At 49.3% G+C, this 20095-nt stretch overlaps 2 protein-coding genes across 2 annotated transcripts in view; one reads left to right on the top strand and one right to left on the bottom strand.

The window, feature by feature from the left end:
* Positions 1-12757, bottom strand: part of LOC149341249 (integrin alpha-PS1-like) — a 104187-nt gene extending 91430 nt beyond the window's left edge. Inside the window, exon 1 of the mRNA XM_089543228.1 lies at positions 12423-12757. Within this exon, the coding sequence (XP_089399354.1) occupies positions 12423-12649 (227 nt within the window). The 5' untranslated portion in view covers positions 12650-12757. The remainder of the gene's footprint in view (positions 1-12422) is intronic.
* A 267-nt stretch (positions 12758-13024) lies between these two features.
* LOC149341248 (succinyl-CoA:glutarate CoA-transferase) lies at positions 13025-19721 on the top strand. The gene is made up of 11 exons (XM_089543225.1): positions 13025-13277; positions 13370-13430; positions 13566-13639; positions 13762-13847; positions 13913-13963; positions 14013-14133; positions 15549-15784; positions 16972-17237; positions 17944-18046; positions 18624-18681; positions 19450-19721. Exons 1-11 carry the CDS (start codon positions 13172-13174, stop codon positions 19590-19592), a joined length of 1305 nt encoding a protein of 434 aa, XP_089399351.1. The 5' UTR covers positions 13025-13171; the 3' UTR covers positions 19593-19721.
* Positions 19722-20095: the final 374 nt, after the last annotated feature.

Raw genomic sequence — 20095 nt, 5'->3', positions numbered from 1 at the left:
CTTTTTATTATGCGTGGCATCTACGAGGCACTTTATCAACTGAACTTTGGGTGGACGCTGGACGACAATGGAATTTAGCGCGGCGTGTTTGCTTTAGCTCTAAATAAATGCTTCTTACGCGTTGCGATTTCATTTTTACTCTCCTAAACGCTGCAAGGCCTTGCTTTTAGTTTCGAAAATGCAGTAAAACGGTGCAGCTCTTGAACCTGCACAGTAAATGTTACATCGAAGGAAGAGTGTCGAAATCGCGAAGCAAACCTTAGTTTTCGTTTGAGCACGTGCCGCCTTGCACGGCCAGCAACCCGGCTTCCACTGTGTGACATTCTCGCCAAAGAGGGCGCTAATTGCTCACTTCTGGAGAAATAAGCAATTTTCAGGTACTTATAGCGATAAAGTATCGATACTACATAAAGGCAAAGAACTAGATGGCTTGCGAATAAATAAAAATGTCAAAAGGAGGAAACCAGTAGTAAGACAATTTTGAAACAAAGTACAAACCTCAGAAAATACTCACTGGCAAAAGAAAATGCTAGATAAGCCGACGTTGGAGCCCTATATGACGGCTAAACCTAAGATTAAAAGGGAAAACTTTTTTGGAAATTCCAAAGGGAGTCGTTTACTTTTCGAGGCAAGGACTGGGTGCTTGAGGGCGAAGTGTTACTGGAAAAATTTTGACACCACGGATGACGTTTGCTGCTGCTGCGTGCAAGACAGGGGAACGACAGAACACATATTTTTATCCGATGATGACCTCGAAATCTTCGCAAACGCCTCTATCCTATCAGAGCTGAGCGACCACGAATGCCTTTCAGCATTCGTCGCAGTTACGGAAATACAGCCAGAGGATAAAGACGGGCCCGTGTGTACGCCGTCGCTCGTCTCCGAGGATCAGATCGAGAGAGGGCCGCGCCGAAAGGTTCCCTCCATAAACTGCACGACGAGGATTATCTCGGCTTTCGACAGCACCGATCCTCCAAATTTCAGCCTGATCGTACAGGGGAGCTTACCATGCAAGAGCGGCTTACTCCGAGCCAGACTCCGGAGGTCATCCGGACGAAGACAGACATAAAAGTGTACGTCGTGTCAGTAGTGGATTTACGGCTAACACTTAGATGGGCAGGGGCGGATTTACACAGTTGTTTTACTAAAAATTTTCGACCATAAAAGGCGGTCAGTTGGGCTTTTCAACTGAACATTTCTCGTTCAGTCTCTTCCCCCCCCCCCTCCCCCTCTTTCTTTAAATCTAGCTTGGTGATATGTACGCTGACCAAATAGAGGTCAGTTCCTTTCCGACTGAATCGCCCGCAGTGGCTGCTTGCAAAGCGGACAACTACATTTCTCGAAGGAAGAGTGTGCGCCTGCTGACACGCTCATATAAAATATTTTGACACACTAACGTTTACACCGCAGCGGTTCCGTACAGCCACGTCGGAAGGGTATCACACACTGCAGGGTGCGCTCTCGACGACATGGGCACAAACAAATGAACCAACCAAGGAATGCACACCGCTGCTTCACACGAAGTTGCAGGAAGCGAAGCACGCATACACTTCAAGAGTATTCGCTTTACTCCTAAGCACGAAATACTTCTTTAACAAGAACGCAAGGAGCACACAACGCCCGCCTAGCGAATGGTGCGCAGGCCAGAGCCCAGCGGGTGGTGCAGCCACGGAGCCCTATCCCCCCCACCTCCCTTCCCCATTAAAAAAAGAAAAAGAAAAGAAGAAGCCGACCGCACCTCCACGGAGCGCGGGGCAAGATTTGCCCGGGAGTGGCGGTCGACCGGGGCCTGTCATTAGGCGCCTGCAGCAGAACCGGTGCCACGGTCAATGCCGCCGCCGCCTCACCTCGACGGGCCGAACCCTGTTTACCGGGTCAGCTTCCCGCCTATTTTTAAGCGAGGCAGAAAGACAGAACGCGAGGAGAGCCCTGCGCGCAGCAGCCGAGTCACCGAGAGCATCTCTTCCCACGGCTCGAACGCGTGCGACAAGATCAGGTTCTGCCCGTTCCCTTTCACCTGGGCTTGCCGTCCAGATTCGGGGGGAAGAGGGGGGAGGGAAGAGGGCGCACGACCAGCTCTTCGACGAGGAGCAGCAAGAAACAAAAGGCCGGAAAGAAAGTCGAGAAATAATAGGACTGACGCGGAGAGGCCTCTGCGCGCCATCCATCAGTCACTGTCCCGTGCCGCGGCCAGGCAAGCAGCGAACAAGGCGCGAGAAGTCGGCGTTTTGGGCAAGACGTACCGCGGCCAACTCTTCCTTCCTTCGGCGCTGCTGTGTGTTTGTAGCTGTTAGCCGGTGAATGGAGAGCTGTCGCATGCGCGTCCCATTAGGCAACCTGGTGCGGCGAAGGCAGCGCGGGTGCCAAGCAAAGAAGGGGTTGCCCCCTCCTCCCTTCCACCTGTTTGCGAGCAGTGCGCCAGCGGGGTCCTCTTCCCGCTCTTCTTCCTGACCGGAGAAACAAGGCCGCTGCTGGCAGAGGAGAGAAGAGACCCTGTGTGGCTCCGTCGCCCTGCAAGGTCGACGCGGCCAAGGACGCCGGACTTCGACGGCCACTCCCCGCGCAACACCGCCGCAGATGCCGGAGTAATAATAGACGCTGCACGCATTTCACTTCAAACAAAGCGAAAGGGCAGCTTGTCCGGTCAATCGTTCGGATACGAACTTGGTTACGTGGTCGTTTTGGTAGTCTTGAGCCCAGCAGCAGTCAAGGCCGGTGTAGCAAAACAAGTCATCTGTTGGTGGTGAAACAGCTGCGCAACGGCAGTCAGCTCTGTGTTAAGTCCTTTCTTCACTTCCTTGCCCGCCAGCCGATGCGCTGTTTCACCTTTATGTTAGACCAAGTCGCCCGAGTTTGTTTTGGTCCGTGTTATCGGTGACACAACATCAAGTGTTGTCAACAATACTAGGTGTGCGCGATCTAGACACCATACATATGTCTGCTATCCACAGCAGTAGCGGCACCTGTTTAGTGGTCCCATCGCCGAACAACGTAGACAAACGAAATAGCAGTTTTTCATTTTTGTCAACCGACAGTACGAAAATACACACACATTTTGGCTGGTTTATGGTGTTTAACGTCCCAAAGCGATCTAGGCCATGAGGGACGCCGTAGTGGAGGGCTCCGAAAATTTCGACCACTTGGGGTTCTTTACGTGCACTGACATCGCACAGTACACGGGCCTCGAGCATTTCGCCTCCATCGAAATTAGACCGCCGCAGTACACATACACTTTCGGAGCTGCGCCCCGATTTTTTTTTAAATAATATAATCTATCTGAAAACCGGCTGAACGGTTCATTCAGTCTGTTGCAGGTGAACTCAATCCACGCTGTCACGATGCAGGCAAGCAGTCGCTATCGGTAACAATCTGATCGCAAGCCGAAAGAAAGATCGACGCTGCCGACTTGACTCAGCCTCAAGTTATACCCGCCGGCTGAAAAGAGTCATGGTAAACAAGGCATGCCAGTTAGAACAGGTCACAGAACCATTTATTTATTTGCTCCACTGTGTGCTCGCTTTCACGGTGGCATGAAAACAAAACGTCTCCGGGAGAAACGACCACCCACTTCAGGCGACGACACGACACGACTGCAGGGAAACACGCACGCAACCTCGGCCAAGTTGCAACAACGCCTGACACGCAGCTCGACCTCTCCATATACTAACACAGTGCATCCGTGACCGGAGGCGCTTGCTCACAGTACATCGATATGCGCATACGCGCCCCTTTAGTTCTCGCCAAATATGGGACGGCACACGCCATCGCATTGACGCGCAGCACCACGCAAGCCACGAGTCAATTTCGACGTTGCTCTTCATAAGTACAGGAGGGAAAAACGCTTGACAGTGAAAGCGTATTAAGCCGGCGTAGAGTGTCGTACGCAATGCGCGAAGCATCCGACATCAGAGCTCGACGTTTCGGCAATGTATACATGACCCTCAGCCCACGAGAGAAACTATGAGCTGTTGAAGGCGTCGCCCGGGCGCATATCGACGCCGGACGAAAGCGCACTGTCGGATAAAAGCCGTTTGGCCAAAGCACCATCTGTTTCTTTGCATGCAACTCGCTCAACCGCGAAGCACGTCGTCGTCGGACAAAGTGCGCTCGCAAGTGGCTGGGAAGAGAGCTGCTGAAAGAAGTCGCTTGCTTCCCCGTATACATAACCTTCCATTCCATTTCAAGCACAGTGAGCAGATACCCGAAAACAAAACAAAAAAAAGAAGATGCTTGAGGAAGACTAGGGGTAAAGTGCGGATCAAGCCGAGATACCGCGCAAGAGTAGAAAGCGGGACAGAGGGCACAGTGAAAAAAAAAAAAAAAACTACAGAGAACAGGCAAACCATTTCCACGCCACTTCGTACAATTCGTCCGCTAGACTCCTTAGTCAAATTAAACTCAATGTCCTGCTCACAGCGGAAAGGGCTTTCTTCCTGCAATGCAGATCTCCTGCATGCTGTAACTGCCCTGAACCTGTCTTCTACAATGCCTCACGGCCACTGAGTCTCCGTACCTCTCCTCCACCCTCCCCCTTTTTCTTGGAGTACCTGGCTCGCCTCGTATCAGCTACAAGACCAGCTGGCCCTCGTGCGCCAGGCCCAACCTCTTTCAGGTGGTTGATTTTGAGCTGCCAATAAAGCAATTCGGCTGCTGCTGCTGCTACTGCTGCTACTGTTGCTGCTGTTGCTGCTACTGCTGCTACTGCTGCTACTATCACTAGGACTAGTGCTATAGCTACGCAGACGCATCGCTCCCACTCCCGCATAAGTTAGCACCAAGATAACTCCTCCGCACCGACAGCAGCAGCTCGAAGCTCGCTGGTTCACAAACACGGCTAAGCACGCGACAACTCAGCGCTCGAGAATGTGGCGGTCGCGACCGGAATGCCGCATGCATACATACGCGATGTAAAACGTGCGCCGCAACACAAGAAGCCAGCGCCACACGTGGGTGCACAGCGCGCAGAGGATTTGCCGCGACGACGTAAACGGAAGCACTGCCGTCATCGACACGGATTTCACTGCGCGAATCGAAGCACGCCCACACGTTTCTCCTTTCAGGGGAGTCCGTGACGATGGTCGCTGCAGTCTCGTCCGGTATCCCGTCCGGGTATACGAGAGCCGAGCCAAGTATCGGCCTGGCATGCAGACTTCTCGCGACATGCTCAGCATAGCCAATTCAGCACTGGAGCATTGCTCTGACAGAGAATAGCGTTGACTTAAAACGTTAAAAAAAAGAAGGTGTAAGACCAAAACGGAAGAACCTCAAAAAAGGGGCCTTCGTCCGATCCTCTAACAGAATATGAGGGACTTCGAGATGTGCGGTATTTACGGAGCGAGCTGCAAGCCTACGCTCCTGGCGTCCTTAAACACCCGCCATTGAACATGCAGCCAAGTGTCGTCATCCCAAGCCGCTCCTGCGCCGAAGTAACTGAGACCTCGTGACTACAGAACGAGCAGCGCAGCCGAGCAACAACGGATTGGGTTCCCAAAAGCGCGGCTACCCGCACTGCCGCCGTGTGGTGGCGGGAGGGGCAAAAAGGACGGGTTCGCACTCCGGAAACGCCGAACGAGACGCGCGGGGCCTGGGCGCAGGCCAAGTGCAACACGGACACACGGCGTCAGCGGCGGCAGCTCGACGGCAGGAGGGAGAGTGCGAGCGCGCGCTCCGCCGAGGGTGAAGCACACATGCGTGCCCACAGCAGGTCTGGTTCGCTAGACAGAAAACGCGCCACTGCACCCAATTCCCGACACGCAGACTAATTAGTTCCTGCTCTCGAAGCTTACAGAACGTTTCTGACCAAAGCTGCCATCCCGTACCCAAGCAATGATAACGCGCATGTCAGATTATATTGTCTCTAAGTTTCGTGCATGGCTAAGAATGTAAAAAAAGTAGGTACTGCCACGTTCATCACAGTACCGAGGTTAGCGCAGCCCTCACAAACCCTGCATAATTGAAATTTCACGTACTCTTTCAAATCATCGCACCCACGGCAGCGGAAAGATTGTGCTGACAATCTGCTTAAGCGGTTTCCTAACAGGTCGTTCACGGCAGCCTGCTATATCAGAAACTGTAAACGCAATTATCACGTGTAACGAATCTTCGTTACAGAACTGAAGCCCATTGGAAGCGGCCGTGCAGCGCTCTCTGTTTGTGGGGATGTACTTAAAATATAGCGGCTCCTCTTTGCCCGAAGCCGCCCGCTTTGATGACGTCGGCATCTCGTGGCGCACGGCTCGTGATCGCGCTGTCACTCAGTCGCTCGCACCGCCAAAGCAGTACTCGGAAGAAATTCTGAGTTGTAAGAAGCAGAGAAATCGTAAACTATAGGGTGCAACAAACCGGCTGCAAGGAATGCCGTAGTGGAGGGCTACCTCCTGGGGTTCCTTAAGGATGCGTCATCGGCATGGCCTCCATCGAGATAGGGACGCCGCAGCCGGGATCGAACCCGCGACCGTGGGATCAGCAACCGAACGCCAGCACAAGCGATGACTACGTGAAGATGCGGAGTGGGGCGCCTGAGAAGCGCAGCGAAGGCCTCAACGGCGAGGGAAGCCTGATGGTCACGCTCGCTGAGAAGGAGACGCCGGATGCTAATAGACGGGAGAATGTACGATGCCACCTGCAGTTTCTCGCCACACTCTAAACGCGAATACGCCCATATGGGAGTAAAAGGGGAGTATCTAGCAGACACCCTGCGCTAGCGGACAGTTTACTCCCTTTTTAATCCTACCCGTTTAGAGTGCGCGGTCGCGTGCGCCTGCCAACAGCGAATGTCGAAACCGTCACGCATTTCCACGCATTCGCGCTTGTGTCTGCCCACCGGTTCCTCCTTCTCCAGGGATGAAAGAACATGGAAGGAAGAATAAAAAAAGAAAGGAAAGAAGGACGAAGAGAAGCTAATGGGAAAATAACCCATGCAGGCCGCAAGGCGGTCAGAATGAGGTGATGACAGGCGGAATCGGTCCACAGTCGACAGCTGGGCCACGAAGGAAGGGACTGCGGAGGAACTACCGACGAGGAACTACCGACGAGGAACTACCGACGAGGAACTACCGACGAGGAACTGCGCGCGATGATCTCGACGCTCCTCGAGAAAGCAGCCGCAAGAAAAAAGGCGCGCGCCGCAGTGTGGACAACCACCTACCGCGGTGCGTGACGGCTCCTTTGTCAAGTCCGCCCAGCCCGTATACCGCCTTTCTCGAGGCGATTCCGCTTACCCCTCGTGTCAAAGGACGGCGCATCTCAGTCGCGCCTCCTTGTTGCGCGTTACACACCCGAAGCGAAACCGGAGTGAGCACTTGGTCTTTATCAGCACTCAACGGCCTTTCTCGAGATGAGTCTTCGTGCCGGTTTCCTCCGAGCGCTCCTCGTCCCAGACGAAAGAGCCCTAGCGAGGCAGCAGTGCTTCAAAATTTCGAGCACGCGGCCCACCTTGTTGGACAATTTGATATATCCGAATGAACCCGGACGCACTGTATACGTCATGCAGCGTTTCTCCAGACATGGGAAAGGCCTGCAGAGGGCGTAGTCAGGCTGATGATGACGCCCACCCGTTACATGATGATGATGACGACCACCCGTGATGTAGGCGCCCACCCGTTACAAAGGAAAGGCTGCATCATCATCATCACCATGATATCTCTCCAAGTGAAGAGAAAGCCAGCTGCGGCACGACAGCACCATAAGTACCAAGCCCGCAGAGCTCATTGACTATACCATGCAGTTGTGAAGCTCTCCATGGGGTCCATGTAATGAAATGCGGTGGTCTGATTGGGCAGAAGCTCGATAGTTAGAGTGCCACGCCCCTTGCGGCATTCAGACGAACGCAAAACGCAAACAGAGAAATAAAGGTTGCAGGGCGCCACCTGTCTACCTACACGCAGTTGCCACAAGGAAAAGCATGGTTTCAACTGGTAAGGTCAAAGATTTTTGCCCACTACGACCAGTATTTAACAAGCGACTGTATACGCCAACTATACGCTGTCAGGAGGTGGCAACTGGAGTTTTCCGCAGCATCTTTGCCCAACCAAGTCAAACTCAATTGTGCGGCACAACGAGAATAGTATTAGGCGGTGCTGAAAATAGAAGAAACTATTATACACACGCAGAGGCGCTGCGTAGGCGAACAGCTGACAATGTCACATGTTCTCGCGGAAAGTCAGAGCACCTGCACTGCCGCAGACGTGTCGCACACCGGCGAAAACTCAAGTGATGCACCACACGCCTCGGGCAGTTATTCTGTGTCTGGCGACAAATTACTTGATAAATAAGCAACAGGTGCTTTGGCTGACTTAGGAGTCTTCGTTATGCCGTGTACAGCTCTGCAGTTGGTTTAAGTGACCGCACGTGGTCTCGTATACTTGAACTAAGTGAGCACGTGTTACGTTATGTGCACTAATATTAGAGTTAATTATATATGCCTATGCGTAAGCAAAAACTTCACCAGGACTTCTTTGGTCGTATGTTTAGACAGGTTTTCTTTCCCCCTTTGGTGTAGCGTGCTCTCCCATTAAACAATAAGAAGGGTAGCAGGGGAATGTCAGTAGATTTCTGTATATATATACATGTAAAAAAAAAAGAAAATGACAAGACACTTGGGATTTTTTTTTTTGTTCGCCACTGCCACATTGGGGTGAGGATGACACACAAAAAAAATGTTACTCCAATTCTATTCTTTCGGGTCCTTCGTCCTTGGCATAGGCATCGGTACGCCAGTTGGTGCGGAGGACGACTACACTGGAATAGAATCGTGTGAAAAGAACTTACACGACACCGGCCCAGCTTGCGATCGATGTTCGGGTTCGCGTAATACGCCGTTGTTTACGGTACGGCAGGCTCGGAACTCACGCTACTTGAGCGCTACGCGCTCTAGATACGTGCCGCGCCTCCGCGCTAACGAAGATGCGCGCGGAAAGGCACGTCCGCCGAGTCCGTGGGTGTTAATTCAGAACGGCGGCTAAAAGTGGGCCGCATCCAACAAGCCTGTCGACGCGATAGGCGCCGACGTCACGGTCGTCGCCTGCACGATGGTGCCCGCTCGCTTTCCCACGGCACGGCCCACCCGTTGCGCCCGCTGTACTACACTCGTCGCAATGCAGCACTGGTCCAACAAGTTTGACAATGCGCAGAAAGAATAGAGAACACGCTCTCTCAATCCCACTCTTCCCGTGTTTTCCATTTAAAAACGATGGCAATCTTCGCTCAGTTCGGGCTTCCCATGAGGCGGCCGGGTGCTCTTGCAAGGAGTGAAAAAGATGAAATGAAGGTGTGTACTGTGAACTAGTAATACATACTAAACGACGGCATTCATGCGCTGCCATTCCTTTAGTGGCCAAAATATAGTGAAATAGTTGATGCAAAAAATTCGTTTCCACCAAAGCCCGTGTTTTCGTTACCTTTGCTGCAGGGGCGAATTTGAGGGGAGGGGGCGAGGTCGTTCCTGCCAAGCGACAAATTCTACACACACACACACACACACACAAAAAAAAAAACCATACTGAACCCCATTCTTTCGACAACAAAGTCCTAGAAATATATGGTTCAAATGACAGTTTAATGTCGTGTGATGACATTAATGTGAGTGTAATGCCGGAGCCGGATTAACGGCTTAAAAACGGATTAAAAACCTCAATGGATGGTTACGATACTCGGTAATGCGAATATTCAGCACAGCTGTTGAGATACTTTGATTTTGCGGTAGGTAATGATTTTGAGAGACATGCATATATATGTTCAGTTATAGGAATAGACCGCATTTTTTTTTATTTCCGCTCATACACGTTGTTCGTCGTGCATTCCTCTCCAGACCGAGTACAACCACCCTCCTGCACGTGCCCCGCCGGTTACGCCGACAACACCGCCGCTCAAAAGGAACGGGTGCTTTAACAGCTCAGCTGTAATGTGGAATAGAAGACAACCTGCATCTAGAACATCAAGTGCGCAACTTCTGACCCGCAAGATGAAAACAACAAAGGCTGCTGGATTCCGGAGAGCAAGCGTGACTTCTCCCGCGCGTGTGCCCTCTCGGCAAAGTGAGACCTATCCAGCTCCAGCTGCGGGCCAGAGTTTGTTCAAACCGGAACAGCTGCACGGGAAACTAGGATACAGCTTTTTTCTGTAGCGCAGCTGGTCTGGAAAATGAATGAAATGCGTATACCGTGCTACCTATGTAACTTGCTGACCGGAAGAATATTATACGCACTCACTGAAAGACCCTGGTATTGCTTTGCAACCTCAGAAGAAAAGCGAGGTTATTAGCGTAAAATCTAAACTCACATTTCATTCTGTTCATACCTGTGGGGGTGAACTTGTTGCCTTATGAGAATACCGAACAGACAGACCCGACGCCACCGGCTTAGTAACTATGGGGCAGTTCCTGCAATTAGTCTAGTGTCAATGTGGTCCCAACCAGAACGCTGTGGACAACTATTAATTCTTTTTATTCTTCCCTTGGCAGCGCGTTATGCCCCGCAGCCCACCAGTTGCAAAGGATATAGCCACGATCGATCAGCTTCACCATCACCGTATGTGATGCCTGCCTTTACGATTCCGACAAGAAAGGGGTAACCACAAAGGACAGTCGTGAATGAAGGCTGACAAAACCGGCTTTGTTGCACGAGGCAAGTAGACAAACAAAAAATACATAGGCATGGTTATTTGGCCCCAGCATACGCCGAGCCCGCGGAGGAGCTTTGGGGTAATCGCAGGAGGAAAGACCAAGCGCCGCTGAACGAGAAAGCTGGGTCATTTTCGTTTCCCTCCCACTCCTGAAGACAAGGCAACTGTGCCAAGGCCAACTGTTCCCGGCCATCGCAAAACTTGCAGCGAGAGAAAGATGACTCGCAATGAGCTGGCTATGGTCAAGACTTTTTGTCGTGCTGAATTCAGGTTCGCGCCCAGCTAGATCAAGTGTCGCTCTCATGTGTAGAGATGATTCACACTACCTAACGCTCTCAGCTGTTAGTAGCCATGACAACATGACAATAAGCACGATCCTCCAACCGTTAGCCCCAGTTGTCATGGTTGTCATTGCAACGAGCAAGAAAGGGAGCTGAACAATACAAGTTTCCATATCTTTGTTGGACTTCTTCCTTTACGTTCACATGCACTATTCTTCGCACCTCCTCCTTCGGCCACTCAGTTCCAAAAACGTCTTCTCTCTCTCCGCTGGCGCTCCCCAGGGGCACGGACGCGCCGCAAAGGATCGCGCGCTCCAAGGTCAGCGGCACTTGTTGCGGCGGGCCAAACAAGGTAGGAACGAGGGTCCCCCCCGAGGAACCGGGCTTCCTTGCCCCCTCGTTCGCCCCACGAGCGGCGAGACGAGTGGAAAGACGACGCCCTTTATCGCGGCGCGCAACAATGTGCGCAGGGAGTGGCCGCGGACTTTCAAAGCAGCCGGCCGCATGAGCGGACCGCGCCGAAAAGCGTCTGCAGCGCACGCTCCACAGGTGGGCGCGCACGGCACAGAGGTCCGACCGCCGAGATCTGTTGTGCGACCGTGACACATGCACACAGGAGCGCTGACGAGAATTTTCATGCGGCAGCGGCAGAACGCAGCGCTAGGCGGCCCACGCAATTAACCTGTGCGCTTTATTCTACTGCAGTTCTATTCGCAGCATGCACATGCCGCTCTCAGAGCTCGGGGCCAGACAAGGCCTTCTCTGTCTTGCTCTGATGTAGCATTTGGTCGGCTACAGCCACAGGTGTTGCGGGAGAGGGCGGTCTCACAGACAGCACGCGCGGCCCGTGTGCAGCCATCGAGCCAGAACGAATGCTCTTGCGGCAACGCCGACGAGCTGCGCCGTCGGCGGCGCACCGCCTCGCGTTGCGTGTTGATCTTGTTCGGCAAGCGCCAAGTTTGGGCAGCCGCAGGAAAAGAAAACGCCCGGTCCTGCGCGCGCGCGCTCGCCCACACGGTGCGTCTTACCGTGGGGATGCAGACCCGAATGCTTTCTCGGCCCCCACGCACGCGCGTAGTACGCAAGCCCCGCCGAGAAGCGAATGTTGTCGACGGGAGCCGAGTATTACTACACACGAGCGCGCGAGCTTTCCAAATAGCACCGGAGCTCCAGAAACGGTAAAGCGAGCGCGACCCCAGGCCGGAACGCCAAGGAGAGCAACACGCGGGCCAGGTTTAGAGCTCCCGGAGGCATGTGTGGGACAGAGCGCGCCAAGATGCGCATGTGACGGCTCTCCCTTGTCATCGATGAGCTCGAGAGCATGTGCGTGCGTTGAAGAGTTCCGGAGTTTAGGTCATCGATCGGAGAAGCAGGGGGTCTTCACGTATCGAACGGAGAAACGTCCCGCCAAGAACTTTCGGAATACTTAAGGAAACAATGCTTGCGCCACCACAGCCGAAGAGGCACAGGCCCAAACACAATATTTACTTATTAGAACACAGAGCCGCATATCAAACTCACAGGCTTTCGATGACCCTGCCGTTCTCGACGGTTTGATGTTCGGAGACGGAGTATCCAAAGTAGCTGCCCTTGATCCCGAGCTTCAGCAAAGGTAGTCTCGGTTCCAAGTTGAACGCACGCACACTGGTTAATAATCCCACCACTGTTATAAGTAAATACATAGTCTGAATAGTCCTCCAGTTCGCAGCGGCAGCAGAAAGCGTGCGCGTTGTAGCACGGACCCACATACCCGTACCCCGCACACCCACAAACCCGCACGGCTCGGTGTTTAACACTCGTTCGGAGCGCTCGCGGCCCCAGTGGCCCCAGATCGTTTCTGTCTCGCTCCAACCATCCTCTCTCTCTCTTTTCCCTCTCTCACACAGATCTCGCGCCTCCAGCGGCCTATTCAACAACTAATGCAAGATGAGCGCAAAAGACGCGCGTAAGACTTGGTCGGTTATACAGCGCCCTCTGAAACAACAAAAACACATTGAAAACATATTTATTATAAATAGAAACCACTAAATATATTTTTAAACTTTAACAAATAATATTTTGGTTAAAATATATTAATATATTTTTTGTAATTACGTTATTGCTCCAAAACTGAGCTTGGCGAGGTGGATCTTCCTGCAGATCCAGTGGATCACATTTGTCTGTGCGGTTTCCGTCTGCTATCATTGCATGTGTGGGCGGCCACAACAGAGGCTGCGGGATTGTATTGAGGAGATACAACTTGCATTGACCGGCGGCACGCGGATGAAGCGATGGTGATGCTCGGCGGAATGATGTCTACGCCCAACGGTGTCATACGTGCATTGCGGCAGACTTCTAGAAAAGTGAATGTGCTACAAACTTTTACATCTGCGCGAGGTACGGTTGACAACCTCACAATGTGCTGGACGCTTTGAAGCGCGTGTCCATGCACTAAAGGTGCTCGTTATGAGACGTATATTCTCACGCAGCTGGTTCAACAAACTGCCCGGAAGACCCACTGGGGGGAATCCGTGTGCTCGATCTGACTCGGTGAGAACGAAAAATTATTTCAAGTAAACATAAGTAATTCGGAAACAACCTTTCTTCTGCCCGATTCACATTTTGTGCGTCCGGATCACGTTGCGTGCCTGCAGCCGGTTGTTTTCGTATTCGCCTGCTTTTCAGGATACTGGCAGGCCCGTACTGTTCCATGATACTCGGCGATCTGGGAGCGGAGATCATTAAAATTGAAAGACCAGGTGAGGCTTCACGCCCTTGCTGTCGTGACCCGACTTTCGGATAAGCGACGGACTATGAACAGAAGATAGCAGCTAAGGTCCGCATTTGTAATTATCTTCTGGTTATATCCGTGCTGTTACAGGCGTTGGAGACGAGACGCGTAACTGGGGACCGCCGTTTCTAGGAGATCAGAGCTGTTATTTTCTGTCGGTTAACAGGAACAAAAAGGTGAAAGACGCATTATTTTTGCTATTACTACTATTATTGTGCACATGACGTGTTTGTTCATTTAGAGTGTGGCCATCGACTTGAAGAAACCAGAAGGTGTTGATTTGGTAAAAAAGGTAAGCAATTCCTCTGAACAACTTAACCACATGCAAATAACGGGAATAGATTGCAGCATCGTCTGATGTGCTTCTGGAGAACTACCTGCCCGGAAAGCTAGACTCCCTTGGTCTTGGATACGAGGACATCAAAACTGTTGCACCTCAAATTGTCTACTGTTCCATAACAGGTGTGCACAGTAAATTTTCCTTTCTCGTGGACCTGTAAAAGAGATTGGTCTTGCGTTCAAGTACTTGTTATTGTAACCCCTAAAAGTTCACTAAGTGGCTGTGATGAACTCGCGGAAGCTTAAAATCAATGCATCAGGTATGTGCCTATGGAATTAGGTTGTGTCCATTATGCAATATTAACTGGCACACAGTTGGAGAAGCTTAAGAGGAGAGAACTGATGTCCAACACCACATGAAAATGGCAGACATTGCAAAGGACGCAGCAGTGAAGTCATAATGCATGCCTCATCATGGAGATCCCAGCTGCCAACACTGATTGTATTGAGACATGTTCTAGTGGCAAGACTGCCTGCCTGTCTCTAGCATGTTCGCTATGGGAATCTAGGTGACTCAAATGACCGAACAACTGGTGATACAACGTGGCTGTCAACCCCTTTGTAGTGTACACCAAGTACGCAACAGACTCATCACTGTCCAATGGGCACAAATCACAGATTAAATGATTTATACAATACTAACAGTTGGCTCACTCTCGGTCTCTTGATATCAGAACAATGAAAAGTCAAGTGTTTTACCAGAGTTATAAAATGTCATTATCAGTAGAGTCAGAGAATCAAATATATACTGTAAATGAACTAATTGATTCACTCTGTGCACTTTATTTCATAAGCCTGCAGGGACAAAGCTTTGGTTTATTATAGGAATTTCGACATTAGCAATTTGTGAAGGTAATCAAATGGCTAAACTTTGTTGTATTGTTTCCTTTATGTGGCTACAGCAATGAAATCTTTTGTGATCCATTGCTGCATACTTTTTCTCATGCCTAATGGCTACAGGTGGACACAGTTGGATGTGGAACAATAGTAATTTGCTTAGTTCAAAGTGTAGTTAAGGCAAATAATGTATGTAGCAATACAAAAAGGTCACCAGTACTGCGGGGAATTACGGTGTAATGTTTACTAGGCCATTATAGACATTTATTGCATTTTGGCAACAAATTTGCTTTTAACTTACCTTATGGTGCCTTGGTAGGTGCAGTGGTCTGCTACCAAGCCCCAGATCACTGGTTAAGTCCTGGCCTCCTGGCCACAGCAGCTGAATTTTGACAGCAGTGGAATACAAAAAACATACCTGTAGTGATATTCAAGTGTACCGCAATGATACACCTTTTGCCAGAAGTAGAAGCTTTTGTAGCATCCTCAGTGCTAGCGGTTACGATGAGAGCTTTTCTCAAAGTCAGGAATTTTAGAGTGCTGGGATTGCAAACCGAGCCACACTGCATAGTCCAGAAGCAAACTTGATGGCCTGTATTATATCGACAAAGGATGTAATGAGTGGGTGCGAGTTGCTCAGCCTATCCGTGCTGATCCTTTCACCCTGCACAATATGTCCTGCCTCTCCAATCACACTGCAGGCTATGGACAGAAAGGGCCATACAGAGAGCGGGCAGGCTATGATGTCATAGCAGCCTCCATGGGAGGTCTGCTGCACATCACAGGACCTCGTGGAGGCGAACCTTGCAAAGTCGGAGTTGCCATCACAGACCTAGCTACAGGCCTGTATGCTCATGGGGCTGTCATGGCTGCACTTCTGCAGCGAACTCGCACTGGCAGAGGACAATGGGTCAACTGCAATTTGTTCTCCACTCAGGTATGTATTTTGTCACAGATTAGTGCCATTCACATCACATGTATGGGCAGTTTTATCTTGCAGAGCAGTGTCCTTGTTTATAAAGATGACACATGCATGGACAAAAAGCTTAAATTTATTTTGCCTTGATCAAGCAAAACAACCTGTTGTCTAGACGTGCATGCTTGCCAAGGCTTTACCTTCAACTAAACCTCTTTCCAGTAATTGACCAACACCAATCTATGACGTAAGCAAGGTGCAATGGCGGTGCTGTCGCCAGTTGGTGACAAAAGCTGTTACAGCCCTTTGAGTCTGCTTCTGGCCCATGCATGTGGGTCGCACTGCTTGGTTAGTGCTCCAAAACTGACAAACATAAGATTAACTTTTGTTGTTACACCTCCAAACAATAGATCTCTCAGGAGTGGAAGAGAGCCCCACTGCTGGGCTGAGAAGCAAGCCCCTTGGGCTGTATTTTTTCGATAAAGGCTGTACATCTGAAGCACAAACTAGCAACCAAGTTTATTGGAGATGACAAAGGCAACTTAACAAAAAAACGTGACTTGCTGGGGTGCTTGGAAGGGGGGGGGGGGGGGGGGGGGGGGGGAAGAAGGAAGGAAGGTGCTAGCACAGGAGAGAAGAAAATAAATAAAAATCGAGCCGATTAACAGATCTGTGGCAGTGCATATCAGATGTGTCCACTTCACCCTGATAACTTCCCTTTAGATAGTCTTTTACAACTCATCCATGCTAAGCCCTTGCCCAGTGCCCTGTGTATTGTAATCTTTACATGCAGCCATTTTCAAACACCAATGACACATCAACTAACTCGCCAAAGAGCTCTGCCTAGCATTTCAGCTTGCTGCATAATTAGTGAATTGTTTCACTGGTGCGCAAAGGGCAGCCGAGATTCCCAAAAGCATAATCACACATTTTATGTTTTGCTATGAATAAATTGCATTTCGTACTTCTTAGTGTGGTCTAACACAGAGATAAAAGTTAAAATGAATATCAAGACTAGCATTTCGCTGTTACAGGCAGGAAATACACTTTTGTGGGAGAGACTATGTTAAAGTTCCATGTTTTGTTTCAGTAGGATTTTTTACACCGTGCTCAGTGCAAGCAAATCACCAGGTGCTAAACACCAGGTGCTAATCTATAAACATGAAATATCTCTTCGGCATACATTATGGTGCTTCTTTCCTTGAAAGGTTTCAGTGCTGGCCAACATTGCTTCCAACTACCTCAATGCCAACCTTGAGGCAAGCCGCCACGGGACGAGCCACGAGAGCATTGTGCCATACGCTGCATTTGAAACGTCGGATGGCTACATTACTGTGGGAGCAGCTAGTGAAGGACAGTTCAAGGTCTTCTGCAGAGTTCTTGATGTTAATGAACTTTTATCTGACCTTCGTTTCAAAGACAACGCAAGCCGTGTCAAAAACAGGGACGCCCTGACTGAAATTCTGAACAACAGGCAAGTATAATACTGTTGCATAAATGATATCCCAAGATAAAAAAAAAAGGTCTAAATATGTAATTTTGAAAATATGGCAAGGATTTTTCTCTTCTGCAAACTTACTGGAGCTCTGAAAATGGTCAGCTAAATGGAAAAATCCAAAGAAATGTCAACTGTTCCTATCAGAAGACTAGTTGTGGAGCTTTGGTACATAGAGAACAGAAGACTAGTTGTGGAGCTTTGATATATAGAGAACACACAACCATCAAGAGCACTTGGTGCAAATAATTTCAAACATTTAAACGAGCCAGCCATCATACGGCTACCCCCCTCCCCTCCCCCCCCAAAAAAGGTACATAAAAATGACATCTGCCTCATCCATGACAGCATGTGTTCTCTTCTCACTGTGACAGCATTTCCTAGATTCTTGCTGCAGGGAAATTTGAGCTTTCGCTTTCGTAAATATAATATCCTTATGGTCAGTGTAGCATTGCACAGTTGTTTTGCAGTGCTATCTACCAATGCGTGCTTACACGTACCAGTGATCAGTACCTTAGAAACACTTGAGGCTAACAAAAAAGATTGTTTTTCACAAGATTTAGAGAGCACTTGGTTTGAGGTCATTCTGCTACTCAGGTTTCATTCTAATGCTGCTAAATGTCTTGGCAAGATAGCTGAGAAAGGTCACATTTCCTGGTATTGAGCCTGGCCCATAATGTTCCAGATTTAAAAGCAAGACAACCAAGGAATGGCTGCAGCTCTTTGAAGGCTCGGGAATACCTTACGGACCAATCAACACTATTCAGCAAGTCTTTGAAGACCCCCAGGTACGCCTTCAGGCAGCACACAAAAGACATTATTAGCCAAAGGAGTGAAAAGATAAGCACGTAGTTTGTTGCTTTTGAATACAAAGATGTTCAACCAATGCTTCTGCTTATGCCTGCATGTCGGGGAAAAAAAAAGTTTCCGCATTTAACAACAACCCCATCCACGCACTAAATGCTTTGATTTTCGGTTCACAAAATGTTAAGTATTCTAAATAATACTTGTGTTACCTGATGAACACCTCGGTGATTATGAATGAATACTACCTTTGCCTTTGTTCTGCCCGTGGGTATGCATGCATATTACTAGTCATTGTTAAAGCTTAGTGGTGAAGTTATCACGTCCCATCTTTGAAATGTAAACCTTCCCGCTATACCACCACAGTAACAGTTTGCATTGTACAGGGGGCACATTCCCTGTCAAGCCTCCTTTTGCCTTTGTTCATGCCCCTCTACATCATGATGTTGAAATAATGTTTGAGGAACTGTGAAAGCATGGACAAATGTGTCAGCTGGAACATATTTTCTTTCTCAACGTGCTGGAACAAAAATTTTTGAAAGTTTAGTTTGTCTTTTGCAGGGCAAGGAAATGGTTGTAAAGCTTCCTCACAAGACAGCTGGCACCGTTTCATTAGTTGGTAAGCAGCGCCATTTTAAAAACATGGCTTTATCCGGTGAAATGTAAAGAAAAGCATAGCATGTTCATTTTCGTATTTCCCATTCAAAAGCAGCCTTAGTGCAGATGCATAAATTGCTGCAAAGACTGCAGTAGAGGGTGCATCATGTACACAAGTACACAGGGCATCTTGGTACAGGGAGCCAGTAATTAATATGAGCTTATAATAAAACCTGTGCCATGTTTCTCGGACATATTTAACTTCTGCAGTTGGTATAGCTACTTACCTCTGCCATATTGCGCTCCCTGGCAATAAGTGGAAATGTTATTTTTGTCGCAAAGCGAAATTGCCTCGTGCTGCTCAGATGTAAATTACTATGTGGATGTGCTATTCCTCTTAAAAAGTAAAGAATTTTGGAGAGTGTTAGCCACTTGTTCTCTTTAGATATTTGTCCCAATAAGTTCAATGCATTTTAATTCGATCAAGTTCTAGAGTTTTGTTAGGCTTTGAGCAGCATATTGCTGTGCTCTTTTACAAAAAACGTCGCAGCATTACGTGTAGATACACAGAGGAATTAGCATTGTCGGATCGAAAGTAATGATGGCTATTACTGTACTCTACGTGAAATTGAATGCGGCACTGAAATTTAAATTTAACTATGCACGTGGCAAGGCTTTAAATTAAAGCTCATCTGTTGCAGCCTCTATTGATTAAGAAGACAATCGTTTTTTTTTGTCTGCCGTGACGTTTGAAAGAGCAAAATTTTGATATAAATTACAAATGATGCAGGCCCTGCTGTTGGCTTCAGTGAAGGAGTGAACCAAGTTCGATCACCGCCACCTCTGCTTGGTGAGCACACAGATGAGGTGCTCTCGCAGTTTCTTAGCAGAGGCGACATTGCCCGACTCCGGGCAGGTAAGGTTATCGCATGACCAGAATGCATTCAGAACACCACATAAGTAGCTCAGTTTTGTATGCAAACTGCAAGCATGTTTAAAACATGACCACTTGTAAAAAAAAGGTTTTCGTGATATAAACACCAATATTTGGAGTCTGTGGTTTTCAGTTTTCAAGTGCATTTTGTACCTAGAGCTTGCATGCATGTCACATGCAGTCGTGTGGGCACACACAAATTTGTGCGCGCACTGAAAAACAAATTTATGACAAGTGCCCCCCCACCACCCGACAATCAGCAGCCATGCTTGTCTCTGTTGCGAAGCTCCTTTGTTTAGTGGAGACAAGTTTGCCCAGTAAGCAGGTTGCTTCTCAAGTTTGTCTGCTTGCTTGCCGTTATTACTACGCTGACATGCACGCACTTTTTTTGTCGTGTTTCTAAGGACTGCACAATTATCACAGTTCCCTATAGAAGCAGTGAGAAAGTACTGGTCAAAAATGGTGTCGGGCAAGGAGTCATTAACCACTCTACTATCATTCA

This window comes from Amblyomma mixtum, chromosome 5 (assembly GCF_055824585.1).
Source record: "Amblyomma mixtum isolate Tamu chromosome 5, ASM5582458v1, whole genome shotgun sequence".
Taxonomy (NCBI): Eukaryota; Metazoa; Arthropoda; class Arachnida; order Ixodida; family Ixodidae; genus Amblyomma; species Amblyomma mixtum.
Note: the sequence above shows the minus strand (reverse complement) of the source record. Positions and strands in the feature narration are given on the sequence as shown.

Excerpts from the sequence above, each read along its gene's own strand:
- LOC149341248 (XM_089543225.1), top strand. The coding sequence starts at position 13,172 with ATGGTGATGCTCGGCGGAATGATGTCTACGCCCAACGGTGTCATACGT. Across the intron at positions 13,640-13,761 it reads CATTAAAATTGAAAGACCAG|GCGTTGGAGACGAGACGCGT; the intron begins GTGAGGCTTCAC and ends GTGCTGTTACAG. Across the intron at positions 15,785-16,971 it reads GCAATTTGTTCTCCACTCAG|GTTTCAGTGCTGGCCAACAT; the intron begins GTATGTATTTTG and ends TTTCCTTGAAAG.